A 15,407-nucleotide genomic window follows, 5' to 3' on the forward strand; every position below is an offset into this window, starting at 1 on the left:
CTAGGAGCTGAAGTAGGTTTCTAAGTCAAACCAGTTCCTCTGTTATACCTTTGGCAGTGTCCTTAACCTCTGCCCTTCCTTGAAATTTCCTGAGCTGAAACAGAAGAGCAGCCTGGCATAGAAATCTGATGGGGTACAGCCACTTCAGTCTCTCTTTGGAGACACAGGACATTCATTCCCTAAGTCCTTAGGAGCCCCACTGAGCAGTATGTCACTGTGGCAGCCCTGGGAAGAGGCTCACAACAGTGGTTATTTGTGTCTTCTTAACAGTAGGTGTCTACAATATGCTGGCCATTGCTCCAAGCCCTTCACATGTATGAATTCAGTTAACATTTGCAACTCTAGAAGGCAGGTAATTCTCACTTTAGTGATGAGGAAGCTCTGGCTCAGAGAAGTGACTTGCCCAAGGTCACACAGCTAAGTGAGAGATGGAGGTCTGAGCCCAGGCAGCCTGGCTCCAGAGCTCCCCTTATCATGGCACTACTCTGTTTTCAAGTTGCTTTAAAAGTCTAGATTGAACATTTAACCAGAACTGGGTCCCACAAAATGGTCATTTGTGTTTTCTTTAAAATGACTTTAGTGTGATATAGAACAGTGTTTTTATTCTTATTTATTTCCTGAGTTCTTTAAAAAAAAAAAAAAAAGCAAAACAGAGGGAGGAGGGAGAGAACAAGAGAAATCCCAATTTGAATGCTTAGGGTTTCAGTCCTTTGTTCTATTTCTTTCAGAATACAGTTAGGAAAGTAATTATAAGTTAAAATAGATCAAATTCTAGGAAATTCCTCTGTGACATCTAGAACATTCTAATATATCAGTCTGAAGAATAAAAGAAGATAAATTAACTGAATCATCAAAAAGTTTTATATCATCTTTAAAAGAATTACTTGTTCAAAAAAATTAGAACATTCAGTTTTAAGAGGAAGCTGCTATTAGACTAGCAAGACATAAACCTCTTACACTATTTGGTCTAGTCAGCTGAATGACTATTTTGTGTACCTGTGTGCCTATGAGACATTCAACAATCAAGGACTGATTGTCTTCACTGTCTTTACGTAAGTATGTGGCGTAACAGGAAAAAAACTTGAAATGGATTTTAGTCTTGGCTTTGTTCCTATCTTCCCTTGAATCTGAGGCAAGTCATTTAATTTTCTGAAATCTCAGATTTCTCCCATATGAAATAGGAGCAATAATACCTGTTCTATCTCATAATACTGATGGAGCCAATGAGAGAATAAAAATTTATGGCACTTTGTAAACCATGAAGGGCTTTACAAATGTAGGTATTATTATGCATGCTAGTCAGAGATTAGAGAAGTCAAACAGATTTATTATAACAAAACCAAGGACTGTCCATCTTTCTAACTCTTTAAGACAATATTGCTCAGACTGGAGTCTGAGGGTACAGATGGGTTCCTTTACCCTACATGTTATGGCAGTTTATTTTGTTTTATTTTATTTTTTTTAAGATTTTATTAATTTGAGAAAGAGATAGAGCACGAGCACGGGGAAGGGGCAGGGGCAGAGAGAGAAGCAGATTCCCAGCTGAGTAGGGAAGCCAACTCAAGGCTTGATCCCAGGACCCCAGGATCATGACTGGAGCGGAACTCAGACACTTAACCCAGGCACCCCTCTTAGGGCAGTTTGTGAATATCTTTTAAAGAATGTAGTATATTAAAAAAATGCTGAATGTTTCTTTTTTAGTGGAGATTTTTGCTTTTCAGTTTTTGGTTCATTTAGTTTATTACAACTGCAAACGTAATACATGCTTGTTTTAGAAAATATAATATCATATTACATATTAGAAAGATCTTATAATATCATACATAGTTTTCCTAGCCGTAGTGTATACTTCCAGTGTTTTCTCTATGCATAATTGTTACTATATTTAAGTAGTTTTGTATACTGTTTCTCTTTTTTCCTCATGTTTACAAACTCTTCATAAAGTTTCTTTTAGCTTCATTGAGAGTAGGCCTACCTCTATCCTTCTCTTACTTCATTTATAACTAACATTTCTAGACCATCAGATCACAAAGTCAAGGGTTCCAGTTGCTTTAATTCTCTTGTAAAGAATGCAATGTCTGTGTCTGCTCATGACCTACTGTAGACTTTGGAGAAACTCATGTCCAGAAACAGAGAAGGTGCCTCTTTCATTTTGGCAGAGACTCAGCTTTTCACTTACTCTTGGCCTTACTAGCAAGTACATATTTACATATGCTCTAAATAGCTTTGTAAGCACGTATGTCAGTAGATGTCAGCCACAGATGAACCTCCTTAAATCTGTTTTTAATTAGTTTGTAAAATCTGATTTATAGCCATAGACCATCTGCACAAAGTATGCAGTAATATAATATGTAGTTTGGCCTTTTCACTTTAAAGATTCTCTTAGTCCTACAAATCAACCTAAGCAAAGACAAAGATAATTAATACCACTGAGAAGTATTAGTGTTACAATCTGCTAGGCTCCAGACTGCTGTTGAGAGTTCAATGTACAGACTGTCCGACCCCCCACCCCCACCCAGGGCCTTGGAATCCAAGTTCTGTGATTCAGGACCCATACTTTTTCTGAAGCTGAACATGTTGTTTGAAACCCTATAAAACTCTATGGCCAGACCTTCAAAGAGAGACAGAGTAAAAATCAGCTCTGGATGAAAGCAAATGATAACAATGTTTTCTTTGCTATGAACAGTGGGACTCCTATTAAGTACACAGACAGAGTTAAGAGTGGGGTCACCGGGGAGCAGATCTGGCTGCAAATCAATGAGCCCACTCCGAATGACAAAGGGAAATATATAATGGAACTCTTTGATGGCAAAACTGGACACCAGAAGATGGTGGATCTTTCTGGACAAGGTAAATGAATATTTCACAGATTAGAACTTCCTGTGGAGGAGGAGGCTTTTAAAAAAGAATGAAGGGTGATAAGAGGCCATTACATCTGACTATTGGAAGATGATTGGAAAGTTTAATAAAGCAGTTTAAATTCAGCATGGTGGTAGAAGCAAGAATTCAGTGGGTCTTGGAGTATTGGGGCAAAGTATAGAGACAATAAACTTGAAGATGCTCACAAAGAAGGGCAGGATTTAGTCACGAGTAAGAACAAGTACTGAAAAAGAACTGTTATGGTGATTGAAATTTGAGCATATTTAATAGAGCTTAAGAAATCAATTGGGCTGGAAGGATCGAAGATGTGAGTGAAGGGGAATAACTGATATATCTGTGCTCTGAAGAATGAGCAGGGGTGAAGAATGAGGGCAGGGGTGAAGGCATTGACTTTGGAAAGGAGCGGGGATCCTTTTTCTTCAGAAACCTGGGGGTGGAGGGTCAGTGGGGGGATTGGGGGTGAATATATAGCAATAAGCAAAAATCAATATTGAGGAAAAGAGAAGAAAGTTGGAAAAATTGGGTCCTCGTGGCCTCAGATTTCTTGGTCATTTGCTGAGAGAATGGGAGCATCTGGAGATAGAAGGGAAGAGGAGCAGGAAGTAATGAGAGACGCACATACATACAGATGAGAGGTAATATGCAGCCATCAACCACCACAGGTTAAACAGTTAAGACAGGTGGAAGAGGAGAGGGAGCATGTACAACTGTGATTCTTGCTCTGTCAGCCCCCAGGTCTGGGAAACTACAAGATCAGGATGTTGTGCCCTAAGGCTTTTAATGTGTAGCTTATTTATCACGGTCCCTGCCTCCAGCTCCTGTCTCTATCATTCCCTCTCAAGGCCTTGGGACTATGCCTCGGGGTGTTACTTCCACTGTTCCTGACCAGTTTCTGCCTAACATTCCTCAAGAATATCACGGGCTGACTTTTTCTTCCACTTCTTCATATACTAAAATGTGATCGGAATATTCCAGAACTCTTAGTGTTTTTAATCCTCAGAGAGTAGACTCACAATTAAGAGCACAGCCTTTCAGCAGTCCTGCCTTGAGCTATTTTGGGCTGAGCTCCCCTCACACCCGCACCCCCACCCCACCCCCACCACGCACCCCAGGCAACCCAGCCTCCCACTCATGAGGACTAGAAAGATGGGAGTGGCTGCCTCAGGCCCCACTGTGCCTGAGTCATACGCTGCACTAACAGGGGATTTCTTCTGCAGTCCATCTGACATTTTGAAACACAACTGAAAACCAGAAACAGGAAGAGGGTGGATAGATTTAAACCTTAAAAAAAAAATTTTCTTTGACTCGCTGGCCCACCCAAGCAGATTGGGTCAGCAGTGCCCAACTCTTCTCAGTGTAGTGTGGGCAAAAGGAAGAGTATTGAATGCTTAGCCTGGCTAAGCCTGACTGGTCTACCTCCAGAGACTTGAAGGCCAACTTTTTATGCTTATTTTTCCCATCTGTAAAAGGAGGGGGATTGGCCTAGTGTTATGTAAATACTTTCTAGACATAAAATAATTATGATTCCCAGACCACATAGAAGCTTAAAGAGGAGCTAAGAGAGATTTCAAGATAAAGCTGCCTTTTAGCCTGAAGCATTCAAAGTGGCTTGTTCTTACAGGTTCAGGGAGGAATAAAGATTTTAGAACTCTGTAGCTCTCCTGTCCTTGTCTCCCTGTCTTTTATCTGGGCTTCTGCCCACCTTATAAACATTGCTTCAGGCAGACACTGGCAACAGGCTATGAGCGTAGTAGCTCCTTGCCCTTTAACACAGATAGACCAGACTTCGCAGCAGGGAGACATTTACTGTTCAGCTAGGAGGCTGTGGTGCCGTTTGGGATCATTTAATAAGAGAAAAGCCTTTTTGATGTTCAGGATGCTTATCACACAATCACTTTTATTACCACTTTATTTTTGGCACAGCTAATCTTTGCCTTTCTGTTTGAAAGGAAGGTCTCTCACTGAATTGGGAGCTTCTAAAATCCACTACTTCACCTTTTCTACCCAGAAAGTGTTGGCTTCTCTTATTAAATCCGTCAGGTTGCAGAGTAAATGGGCAGGCAGTCTTATTCGAAGTCAGTTTAGTTATGTCCATACCACACTGACCTCAGGCTATGAATTTTTAATCCACTCCTGTATGTCATCAATTCTGCGTGAGAACATTCTAACTTCTTTTTTTTTTTCTCTCTCTCTCTCTTCTAGCATACGATGAAGCCTTTGCTGAATTCCAGAGATTAAAGTAAGTCGCTTGCCATTTGTGTGCACCGATTTCTCTGGAACGTTGTGTGCTGCTCCCCCACCTAACAGAGAGGGTCTTGCATTTTAGCAAATGCCTAAAAACAGCACTTCCCACTGCTTTTTGAGCAGCCCAATATCTCTGAGGCAATGCAATGCAGTCAAGGTTCACTACTTTGAAGTCACACTAAAACAAAATTCTTCTTTGTTTGCGTGTTTGTTCGTTTCTCTCAACCACAGACAAGCTGCCATTGCTGAGAAAAGTAAGTAAACCCCCTTCCCATGTATTCCTGGAACAGTCTCAAAACATAACTTTTATTTATTTTTTTTTTTATTGTGACTGCAGGGGGTGGAAGTTTTTTTCCCCTTTTCTTTCATTCTTTTTTTTTTTTTTTTTTTGAATCTTAGGTGTTCTACATATGTTTTCTTTTACTCTCTGGAGTAAGAATGTCTGTGAAAAAAAGGTCTCAGGTTACATTCTAAGAATGTCACTTGAGCCAACCACTGGGAGTCCTGAGAAATCTCTGGGCACAAGTTACACAATAAGTTTTTAATCACTTGGGGCAGGCACAATCTATCAGTAAAGAATATCTATATATTAAAGAAGAAATAAGAAACATCATAAACTTGACATCAGGTAAATCACTCTAACCAGTTGCCCAACAGACACTTCTGCATTTTCCTAAGAGCCCCTGTAGGATAAAAGATTCCAAATAAGGCCTTCTTGAATACTTCACAGTCTGAATGAGCAAACACCAAACTGTCAAGTCTGTGTACCCAGAAATGTGTACACTACTAACTTCTGTCAACTGTTTGCCTCATACATGGAGATTTCTAGAACTCAGTCTCTTAAGATTCTGAGAGTTATGAACTAATTATCATAATCATTCAGGTTCTCTCTGAGCCTGTGAGGCAGAATTGGAGAATTGTTGAGGGTTAAAACTATAGCGTCAGTCCAGAGCTGGAGTGGAAGGGAACCAGGATGGGGAATGAGAGGTGAAGTCATCTGCCAGCCTTCAGTAGCTCCTGGTCACCTGGAACTTTTCATCTTTGACTCGCACTGCTTTCTTCTCTCCTTCCTACTCTTAGCCTCTCCCCACTCTTGTGCTGGGTTTGTGAGCTGTGAGGCAGCTGCTATTGGCCAATGGGGCAGATGCCAGCACCAGGGCATGTGGGGAGAGCGCAGCAAGAGAGGGGAGCGCTTCTTGTTGGTACCAAGTGTGCCCCTCCCGCTCCTGTATGCACAAGCTAAGCCAGTGTCCATAGTGATGGCCACTCCCCATTCTCCAACTCTGGTGGACAAGGAGCCCTGACCCTCCCTCCAATTCATGAATTGTTTCTGAAATGTCTGCATCAAAGCAGTTTAAAGCTTGGAAGAGACTTTAGTGCTGTTTTTGCCCCATGTGTTTAACCTTTTGTAAGCCAAGAGATGCTTAATTCAAAAAATGTCTTTCAAGCAGATCCAAAATATAAAATAGGTAAAAGCCATGTTAGCTTAATTGAAGGTGGAATGGGCTCCCTGATTCAGTGCCCCTCTTCAGCCCTGGGCCCTCCTCCCAGGGTCCCCAGAGGAATCCCATGGATGCTATGGAGCAGAGCTGGGTAACTTCATGTCCACAGATGTAATGCAACCCTCCCCCCATGGGGATCAGGAGTCTGGGGTCCACACAGTGAGGTGATTTGCCTGATGTCACACATCCAGATGATGAATTGAGCTTCCAAATGGTGCAAGGTACAATGGAATTAGCAGGAGAAAGCAGTCAAGATTCAAGCTTGTTCAAAGCTTTAGTCTAACTTAGTGGAGAAGGGAGTTGTAGAAATAGGGATCTAGAGTCACACATTAATTGAAGTAGGCCTAAAGGTGAGAGGGTGATGGCCACTGCATCAGTGTCAGACAAATGTCCCTTTGAGCAGATTACAGAAAGTCGTCATTCCCTGGGGCTGAGTCAGTCACTTCCAGAGCATGGGGCTTGGTGGGGGCAGAGGAGCAAGAGATAAGCTCTGGATTTCAGCACCCTTCCCCCCATACCTTATCCCTTCAGCTGGGGGCCTCTGTACTCATGGCCAAAGATATAGTAGCCCTCCATAACCCTATACGCCAAGAACTACCAGGAGACAAAAAAAGGGAAGCTCTCTAGGAAAGGCCTCAAAGGAAGCCCACATCTTCACAAGTCTCCAGATATCATGGTGTACAGCCTCCAATTATGCAAATTTTTTTTTAATCATAGGGAAGCCTATAAGAGAGGCCAAGCAGACTTGGAGGCTGTCCATAGAGATCTGTTCTGCCTCCTTGAACAAAGCCCCACTGAGCTACAGAAGGGCCACAGCTGAAAATAGCCATGAAAATTACAGAGCAAGTCTTAATACCACAAAGCCATCTCAAGCTGATAATTTAGGTATAGGTAGAGGCACCCATGCCCACAAATTATCTGTACGGGGAAGGATCCAAAATTACTGAATTCTTTTCTAACTTTGCATATTAAAAACAGGTATAAAATAATTGTAAGGAAAAGGAAACTAAATTGGAAAGTTGTTCCCTGGGGGGCTTCTTTGTGAGTGTGATTACTGGTACTCCTCATTTCAGTGATTAACCAGAAACACCTATTCTTGCAGATCGTGCCCGAGTGGTGGGTGGTCTCCCAGATGTGGTCACCATCCAGGAAGGCAAGGTAAGCATGGAGCACCCCTGTCCCTGCTTCTTCCACACCAGCAATGGGTTTTGGTGCCCAGACTTTGTTCTGTCTAAGAGAACTCCCACAATCTTCATCTTAAGCCATTGCTGCTTAGGCTTGACTTCAAAATAGCCAAATACAAGATTCAAAATAAAATCCTTTTTCCAGTCATCTCAGTGTTTGTAGGCTAAGCATCAGGATTCAAGCTCACCTATGGGGGCACATGTTGACCACTTAGTCTCTTTCTAGAGATACCCTTCCATATTATAAGAAGCAAAACATATTCAATCACAACTATATGACAAATGTGGTTGAAGAAAGATGTGACCTCTTTCCCTATGAAGGAAAAAATCCTGCTCCATGAATTTCTATAGGCTCTGTTTCAGTTGAAAACTGATTTCTTTTTTTTTTCAAGATTTTATTTATTTATTATAAATAAAATTGAGAGAGAGAGAGAGCACAGAGGGGGAGGAGGCAGAAGGACTCCCCACTGAGCAGGGAGCCCAATGTGAGACTCCATCCCAGGACCCCAGGATCACCACCTGAGCCAAAGGCAGATGTTCAACCACCGAGCCACCCAGGCACCTCTGATTTCTTTCCGTTTAACTTTAAACTTGTATTTCTTGGCTCCACAATAATCTCTCTGAAAAGCAATGAACATAATTTCTAACCTGGATTCACTTTCTTCATCCCTCTGTTTCATTAAAACAAATTCAGTAAGCCAGCCATAGTAGAGGCGTACTTGTTTAAAACGAAACCTTTTCCCAGTGAAGACATATGATAGGTAGACTAGGGTTAAAAGAAAGCATGTGGAAAGGCTTTAGTGAGAGGCAGGTTTCATCCAGCTACATTTCTTCACAGGTGGAATATAAGACCACAGCTAACTTTAAGTTCAACCATTGGCAGGACTGCTTTTGTCTCTAGACTCCATTTTTCATATTCCTCACTTAATGGAGAAAAAAGAAAAACAAAAGTTTTAGGTATATGTAGAGGCACTTGGTATAAATTTGTTCACTTGGATAAATTTGATGACAATGGCTTGATTATTTTTCTTGCTGAAATGTATTTGTAGAATAATGTAGTAAGAGATGCTACTTAACCATGGAAGGAAAACAGATTTCCTAATCTCCAAATTTTAAATAATACTCTTAAAGAAGAGGTAATAAGTGATAAGACCTTTTAGAGGGCTATTTAGGAGAATAGCCTTTCCCCTATATATTGTAAATTATATATTCCCTTATAATTTCTGGATTATGGTAAGAAAAAAATGCAAAAATGGAATCTCAAACGTGAAGTAAATTCAACATTGTTGGCCATAGAAGAAATGCAAGTTAAAACCACAATGAAATATCATAACATCTATCAGAATTGCTAAAATTAAAAGAGTGACAACAACAGATGCTGATAAGGATGTGGAGAAACAGAATCATTTGTATGTTGCTGCTAGAAATATAAGGCAAGATTATACAGCCACTCAGGAAAACAGTTTGGCAATTTCTCAAAAAAGAAAACATGTATTTACCATATAACCCAGTAGTTGTACTCTTGGGCGTTTATCATAAAGTAATTAAAATTTATGTTCACATAAAAACCTATATACAAACGTTCAACAGCAGCTTTATTCATAATAGTTGCATGCTGGAAGCAGCCCAGATGACCTTTATAGGCGCGCGCGCGTGTGCACACACACACACACACACACACACACACACAGGAACCATAAAGAGGGACAAACTATTGTTCCCTGAAGTAACTTGGATGAATCTGCAAGGTATTATGCCAAATAGAAAAGGCAACTTCAAAAGGTTACATGTCATAGGGCTATTTTTTTTATTTTTTTTTAAAGATTTATTTATTTATTTATTTATGATAGACAGAGAGAGAGAGAGAGAGAGAGAGAGAGAGGCAGAGACACAGGAGGAGGGAGAAGCAGACTCCATGCTGGGAGCCCGAAGCGGGACTCGATCCCGGGACTCCAGGATCGATAGGATGCTATTTATATAATGCTTTGGAAATTACAAAATTTTATTTATTTATTTATTTATTTATTTATTTATTTATTTATTTATTGCTTGTTAATAGTGCCTTTATTTCTCTTCAGTAGTTGAATTTAAAGGGAGATAAACCAGTAAGGTCATCAGTAGGTCAAGGTTGGAGATTAAAGGTGTTACCAGAAACTGATTTCTTATTCTTTATTTTGATGATAATCTCGTAAAGAGGCTCAAGGAGCGGCCTTAGGCGGCCTCTTTAGCAGCTTTTCTCTCTGCCAGCATCCACTGCTTCTGTTTAGCCAGGCACTTCCTGGCAGAATAATGGGCTCCCAGGTCGTGATAGTGGTCCCGGCAGGCCTTGGCCCCCTGGGTGAACTGCTCCAGCTCCTTGGCACAGTTCTGCCTGTAGCTCTCACCTTCCCGCTGCTGACAGGCCTTCAGCCTCTCCTAGATAATGTTGATGATTTCTTGATCCACTTTATAGTCTCTTCTCTATTGCATTTCTGCTTCAAACATGCACAAGACATCCTTTTCCTGGCACCCCGTGATGTCTGGCACATGGCAGAACTCCCGGTGGTAGTAGTAATACCTGTTCTTTGCATGCTGCCGATCTATAAACTCTCTCACTAGGGTCACCGGCCGGTCCACGAGGAGGTTGAAGGCCTTCGTCAAATAGGTTATGGGGTTGGGCACCGAGGTCTGCGGCGAGGGCGCCGGCGTGCGGCGCGGGAACCCGGGGTACATGTCCTTGTCCCAGCTGTCCGGCATGGCGGCGGCGGTGGTGCCTGGAGGGGACAGTCCACTCTCGGAGGCGCGACCCCAGCCTCCGCCTGGGTCCCACGGCCTAGTTCGCCCGCCGCCGGAAATTACAAAATTTTAGAAATGGAAAATGGATTGGTGATTCCCAGAAGTTAGAAATGAGGTTGGGATGTTGGGGGTAGGGGGTGGGAGTGGGCGTGGGTACAAAGGGCAACATGAGAGATCCTTGTGAGGGCAATAAATGTTCTTCATCTTGGCGGAGGGGGTGTATACATGTACCTAGACCAGTGATAGAATTGAATAGAACCGCACACACACAAATACCAATGAGTGCAAGCCAGACTGGGGAAATCTTGAGTGGGAACAGGGGATTGCATCACTGTCAGTGTACTGGTTGTGTTATTATACTATGGTTTTGTAAAATGTTACTATTGGGGGGAAACTGGGTAAGAGCACACAGTCTGTCTATTGTTTTTTATGACTGTTCATGAATCTACAATTATCCATGAATTTTTCAACCAAGAAGTATGGTAAAGTAAAATTATAGGTCTAAGCATTGATCTTTTAAAATAAGAGGGTTTCAGCATTGATGGTAATATAATAAAATATCAGGAAATAGGAATACATTTTGGTAGGGCACCTTAGCAACTGCAACAGACTGGGTGGGGTTTGGGGGGAAATAAAACGAGGGAGATGGAACCTGAAAATTAGTCCCATTATCTGAAACAGCTGTTACGGTTCTGCTGCCGGGCTCTGTGAGGCAGACTAAATGCAAAGTGAGCAGGTGGTGATTATGGCAATGAGATTTCTCTACTGAGACAGAATCCAAATGCCACACAAGAGCAAAGGCATCTATGTGTTTACAAAAGCAAGAGTGCAGATGGGAACTGGAAACAAACTCCTTTGTGTGGCTCTGATGAGAAGCCTTCCCAAAGCCAGAAAGCTGAGATCCTACAGAAACCTACTCAGGATTGAAGTTAAATAGTAATTCATGCAGGTGCAGACACCACATAACTCCACCCGTCATTCCAGGAGGGAGTTATATTTATCCTCCTTCAGGTCCTGCCAAACCACCAGACTCTTGAAGTTGGATCAATGTACCTGATATATTTCCTTCTCTGTCATAAAACGTGTCTTACAGGCGCTTAATCTCACCTGCATCGTTTGGGGCGACCCAACTCCAGAGGTTTCCTGGTTGAAGAATGAGAAGCCCTTGGTCCCAGATGACCACTGCAGTGTCAAGTTCGAGGCTGGCAAGACTGCCTACTTCACCATCAATGGGGTGAGCACGGCCGACTCTGGCAAATATGGGCTGGTTGTGAAGAACAAATACGGCTCAGAGATCAGCGACTTCACTATCAGTGTGTTCATCCCAGAGGAGGAGGCAAGAAAGGCCACTGAGCAGTCCCAGAAAGGCAACAAGAAGTCCAAGTGACCAGAGACCACCCAGAGGGTGTGCAAGGGCAAGGGGAGCTGGGCTGAGCTGCCTTATGTTATTTGTGTGCAAATGGTTTGAGCTTATGTATAAGGAAGTCTTCATGCTTTCTACTCCCTATTTTTGTGCTGGCTCAGGGGAAAATTGTAAAATCTTTTATTCATATAAAAAACCATCAACTAACAACATTTTAATAGTTTTTCTTTATCTACAAATTCCGTGTTAAGAAAATACCATTTGTAGCACAAATATTAGGAAACAGTTTTAAGGAGAAGACCAGAATAAAGTCAGAGGGACATTGAATGATGGTCAGAGAGCAGATGTATGTGTTGTGAACCAGCGTTTGGACTCGGCTAGACTTTTCTCAGTAAATTCTCATGGGTTGCAATCACACTTCAGCATCCTGTCAAGATGGGGACAAATTGTTAAGCCACCTGGTATGTTTTGTGTGTTGTTAATGATAATGACGTGCACTTCTGTTGACGGTCTTGTGATTTGGAGCCTCCTCAGTATTAATAAACAGTCCTCACACCTCTCCTCTTTCCCATCAGTGTTTTTCTCATTCTTCCTGCTTGGCTGCTCAGTTGGGTGGTCTCTGCTGCATCCTTCCCATCACCTCTATAGCACATCTTCTAATTTAAATTCCTTTTGGTTAAAGCAGTACTTATATAGCATGATCAGATGAGTCACCCAAGGTCAATTGAGGTTCAGGGGTGTGAAATTGCTCTGTCACTGTACATCTGGTGGCTTACTGTACAATCAAGTCAATTCCATTGTTAAGATACCCAAAGTAATTGCATGTAATGTGTCAATTAGGGATAATAAGATGGTGTGGGAGTCTACTGCCAGAATTGGTGACAAAGGACATGCAGCTAAGGAAAAAAGAACCCTGATTCTGAGTTCAGAGAACTGTCTGCTTGGAAGACTGCCCCTCTTTTCAGGGCTTACTGACAGGCAGCATTCTGCTTTAGGAAATTTGGTTCTTCCCCAGCCTCTACCCCACAACCGCTACCACCACCATTGCTTACATGCACCACACACACAAACAGAAACATTCACACTTGTACTCACTCACAAACCACTGGAGGAAAATTATGATGAAAAGAGGTTTCCCCTCTCCATCCTCCTACCAAAGGTCAGGGATGGGCGACAGACTCCCTCATAAGTTTGGAGATCCACCTACACATCCTCTCCTTTGCAAAGTTCAAGACTAGAAATTGCCTCTCATCTGATTGTTGCTGATTCCCTTGTGCAGCCAAGTGGCCCCTGCTGTTGCCATGACATTGAACACCAGGCAGCAGAGAGACGCTCTTCTCTTACTAATAAGTGTGGCAAGTTGATGCACTTCTCAAGGGTCAAAGGAACCCTGCCAAGGCAGCTGACTTTGAGCAGTCTAAAGCTTTTCCTTCTTCAGCAAGGGGGCTCTCTGGACAAGAGGACTAAAGGAAGGTGGACACCAGCAGGGGAGCCAAAGAGAGGGTAAAGGAGGAAAGCAGGAGCAGCTCTGCATGTCAAGGAGCTGTGCAGGTGAGAGGCCCCCAAGACCCCCCTTAGAATCCCAAAAGCACCCCTCTTAAGAACCAGCAGCAAAGTCACCAGAGTTGGGGGAAGGGAAGAAGGGAGGTGTGTGTGTGAGCAGAATCTGCTAACCAAGCCCCCGGTTCCACACCACTGGAACCCAGACCAGAGAGAAAATGAGAAGGGCTTTGAATCCAATGAAAACACAATTTTAAAACACTGTGTCCCAAGTTCTGAAATTGTATGAAAACTTATAAAATCAAAGTGCATTACTAATATCCCTGCCATCCAGTCCAGAGAGACTTGATAGAATAAAGTGGCAGTGAGGGAAAAAAAATATCTTTCATACTCATAGCTCTATAAGCTGAGACTCCTCAATAAAATGGTTATAAGAATTATTTCAGGAGTGCCTGGGTGGCTCAGTCAGTTAAGTGTCTCACTCTTGATTTTAGTTCAGGTCATGATCTCAGGGTTATATCAGGCTCTGTGCTGGGTGTGAGGCCTGCTTAAAATTCTCTCTCTCTCTTTCTAAAAAAAAAAAAGAATTATTTCAGGCACTAACAACCAAACTAACTCAACTACATTATGATTTGATGGCTTACATAAAAAGCTGCTGTTTCTACAGGGGGAAATAGAACAAAAGTATAGATGTATCAATTTAATGATGCTGAAAGTCTTTCTAACTCATGAGAATTCATGAATCTGTGACCTGCTAAATGTGGGCTACTGGTACACAGAGGATCATACTAGAGCTCAAAAAAGACTATTCAGTTTTGTTTTATAAAATTAATATTCTGTCTATTAAAGTAATAAATTTAAAAATCTAGATCTTCCTAAATCCTTGAGGGTTAGCTTTAAAATCTTATTTTTCTTTTCTTTTCTTTTTTTTTTTTAAAGATTTCTTTATTTATTTATTTATGATAGACATAGAGAGAGAGAGAGGCAGAGACACAGGAGGAGGGAGAAGCAGGCTCCATGCACCGGGAGCCTGATATGGGACTCGATCCCGGGACTCCAGGATCACGCCCAGGCCAAGGCAGGCGCTAAACTGCTGAGCCACCCAGGGATCCCCAAATCTTAGTTTTCTATTTAAAAATCTAGCCATTGGAAAGATTTAAGGGTGCTTTAATAGTATAACTAAATTCCCTTTAACTCACTAAATTGTATTTATAAATTAATATATTTGCTTTCCATTTTAGGTACTACTATCATCTGACTTAACAAACAAAAAATTTCTGAATACTAAAATAACTTTAATTACATATGAAACTAAGTATAAAGATATGGAAACTTTTGAGTTCTCTTAAACGTTCTCATTTTGTATATAAATTCAGTAAGTCTTCAACATTAAATCACAATCAGTTAAACATTGTAAATGAAAATCATAAAGCTGAGCTATTAGTAGGATATATTATCTAAAACATCACAAGTACCTAAAAATCAAATATGCACAGATGTCGTAATGCGAACGTATTCATTCTACCTAGATAAAGCCCTACTGGCCTGGGGCCAGAGTTACTACCCACATCAGAACAAGAGACATGGCTCAGATTGTTGAAGATGGGCAGCTGTACACCCAGATCCTGCACAAAGCTGGGGTACGCAAAGGGTAGCTTAGTCAAAAAAATTGGGAATGGTAAAAATATCACCAACTGACAGGGAGAAGCTATACGGAAGCTTGCCATCTGCCTGGGGGTGGTTCTGGGTAGAAAAACAAAGTTAATGGATTCCTCAAGCCCGTACTGCATGCTTGTGGGGTTCAAATTTGCAGCACCACATGGTGTAGGAATCTCAAGCCAAGAGTTCCCATAAAAATGGCCAATGTCTGTGGCTCTGGAGAAGCAAATGTGAAACTACACTACAAGGGACTTCTGTGTCTGCCCACAAAGGATTACTGTTATGGAAATTGTCCTCCCA

The 15,407-nt window shown here is 41.8% G+C and overlaps 1 protein-coding gene and 1 pseudogene across 6 annotated transcripts in view; one reads left to right on the forward strand and one right to left on the reverse strand.

Moving 5' to 3' along the window:
* Positions 1-12,507, forward strand: part of MYOM1 (myomesin 1) — a 136,577-nt gene extending 124,070 nt beyond the window's left edge. For 5 of the 6 annotated variants that reach the window (XM_072828933.1, XM_072828932.1, XM_072828935.1 and 2 more), the window contains 5 exons: positions 2,687-2,850; positions 5,083-5,119; positions 5,356-5,378; positions 7,729-7,784; positions 11,679-12,507. In XM_072828933.1, coding sequence (XP_072685034.1) covers positions 2,687-2,850; positions 5,083-5,119; positions 5,356-5,378; positions 7,729-7,784; positions 11,679-11,972 — 574 coding nt within the window. In that variant the 3' untranslated portion in view covers positions 11,973-12,507. Of the gene's footprint in view, positions 1-2,686; positions 2,883-5,082; positions 5,120-5,355; positions 5,379-7,710; positions 7,785-11,678 lie in introns of all 6 variants that reach the window. The other variant, XR_012032357.1, reaches the window with a different exon arrangement.
* LOC140635006 (NADH dehydrogenase [ubiquinone] 1 beta subcomplex subunit 10 pseudogene) lies at positions 10,007-10,553 on the reverse strand (annotated as a pseudogene).
* Positions 12,508-15,407: the final 2,900 nt, after the last annotated feature.

This window comes from Canis lupus, chromosome 6, assembly GCF_048164855.1.
Source record: "Canis lupus baileyi chromosome 6, mCanLup2.hap1, whole genome shotgun sequence".
NCBI lineage: Eukaryota > Metazoa > Chordata > Mammalia > Carnivora > Canidae > Canis > Canis lupus.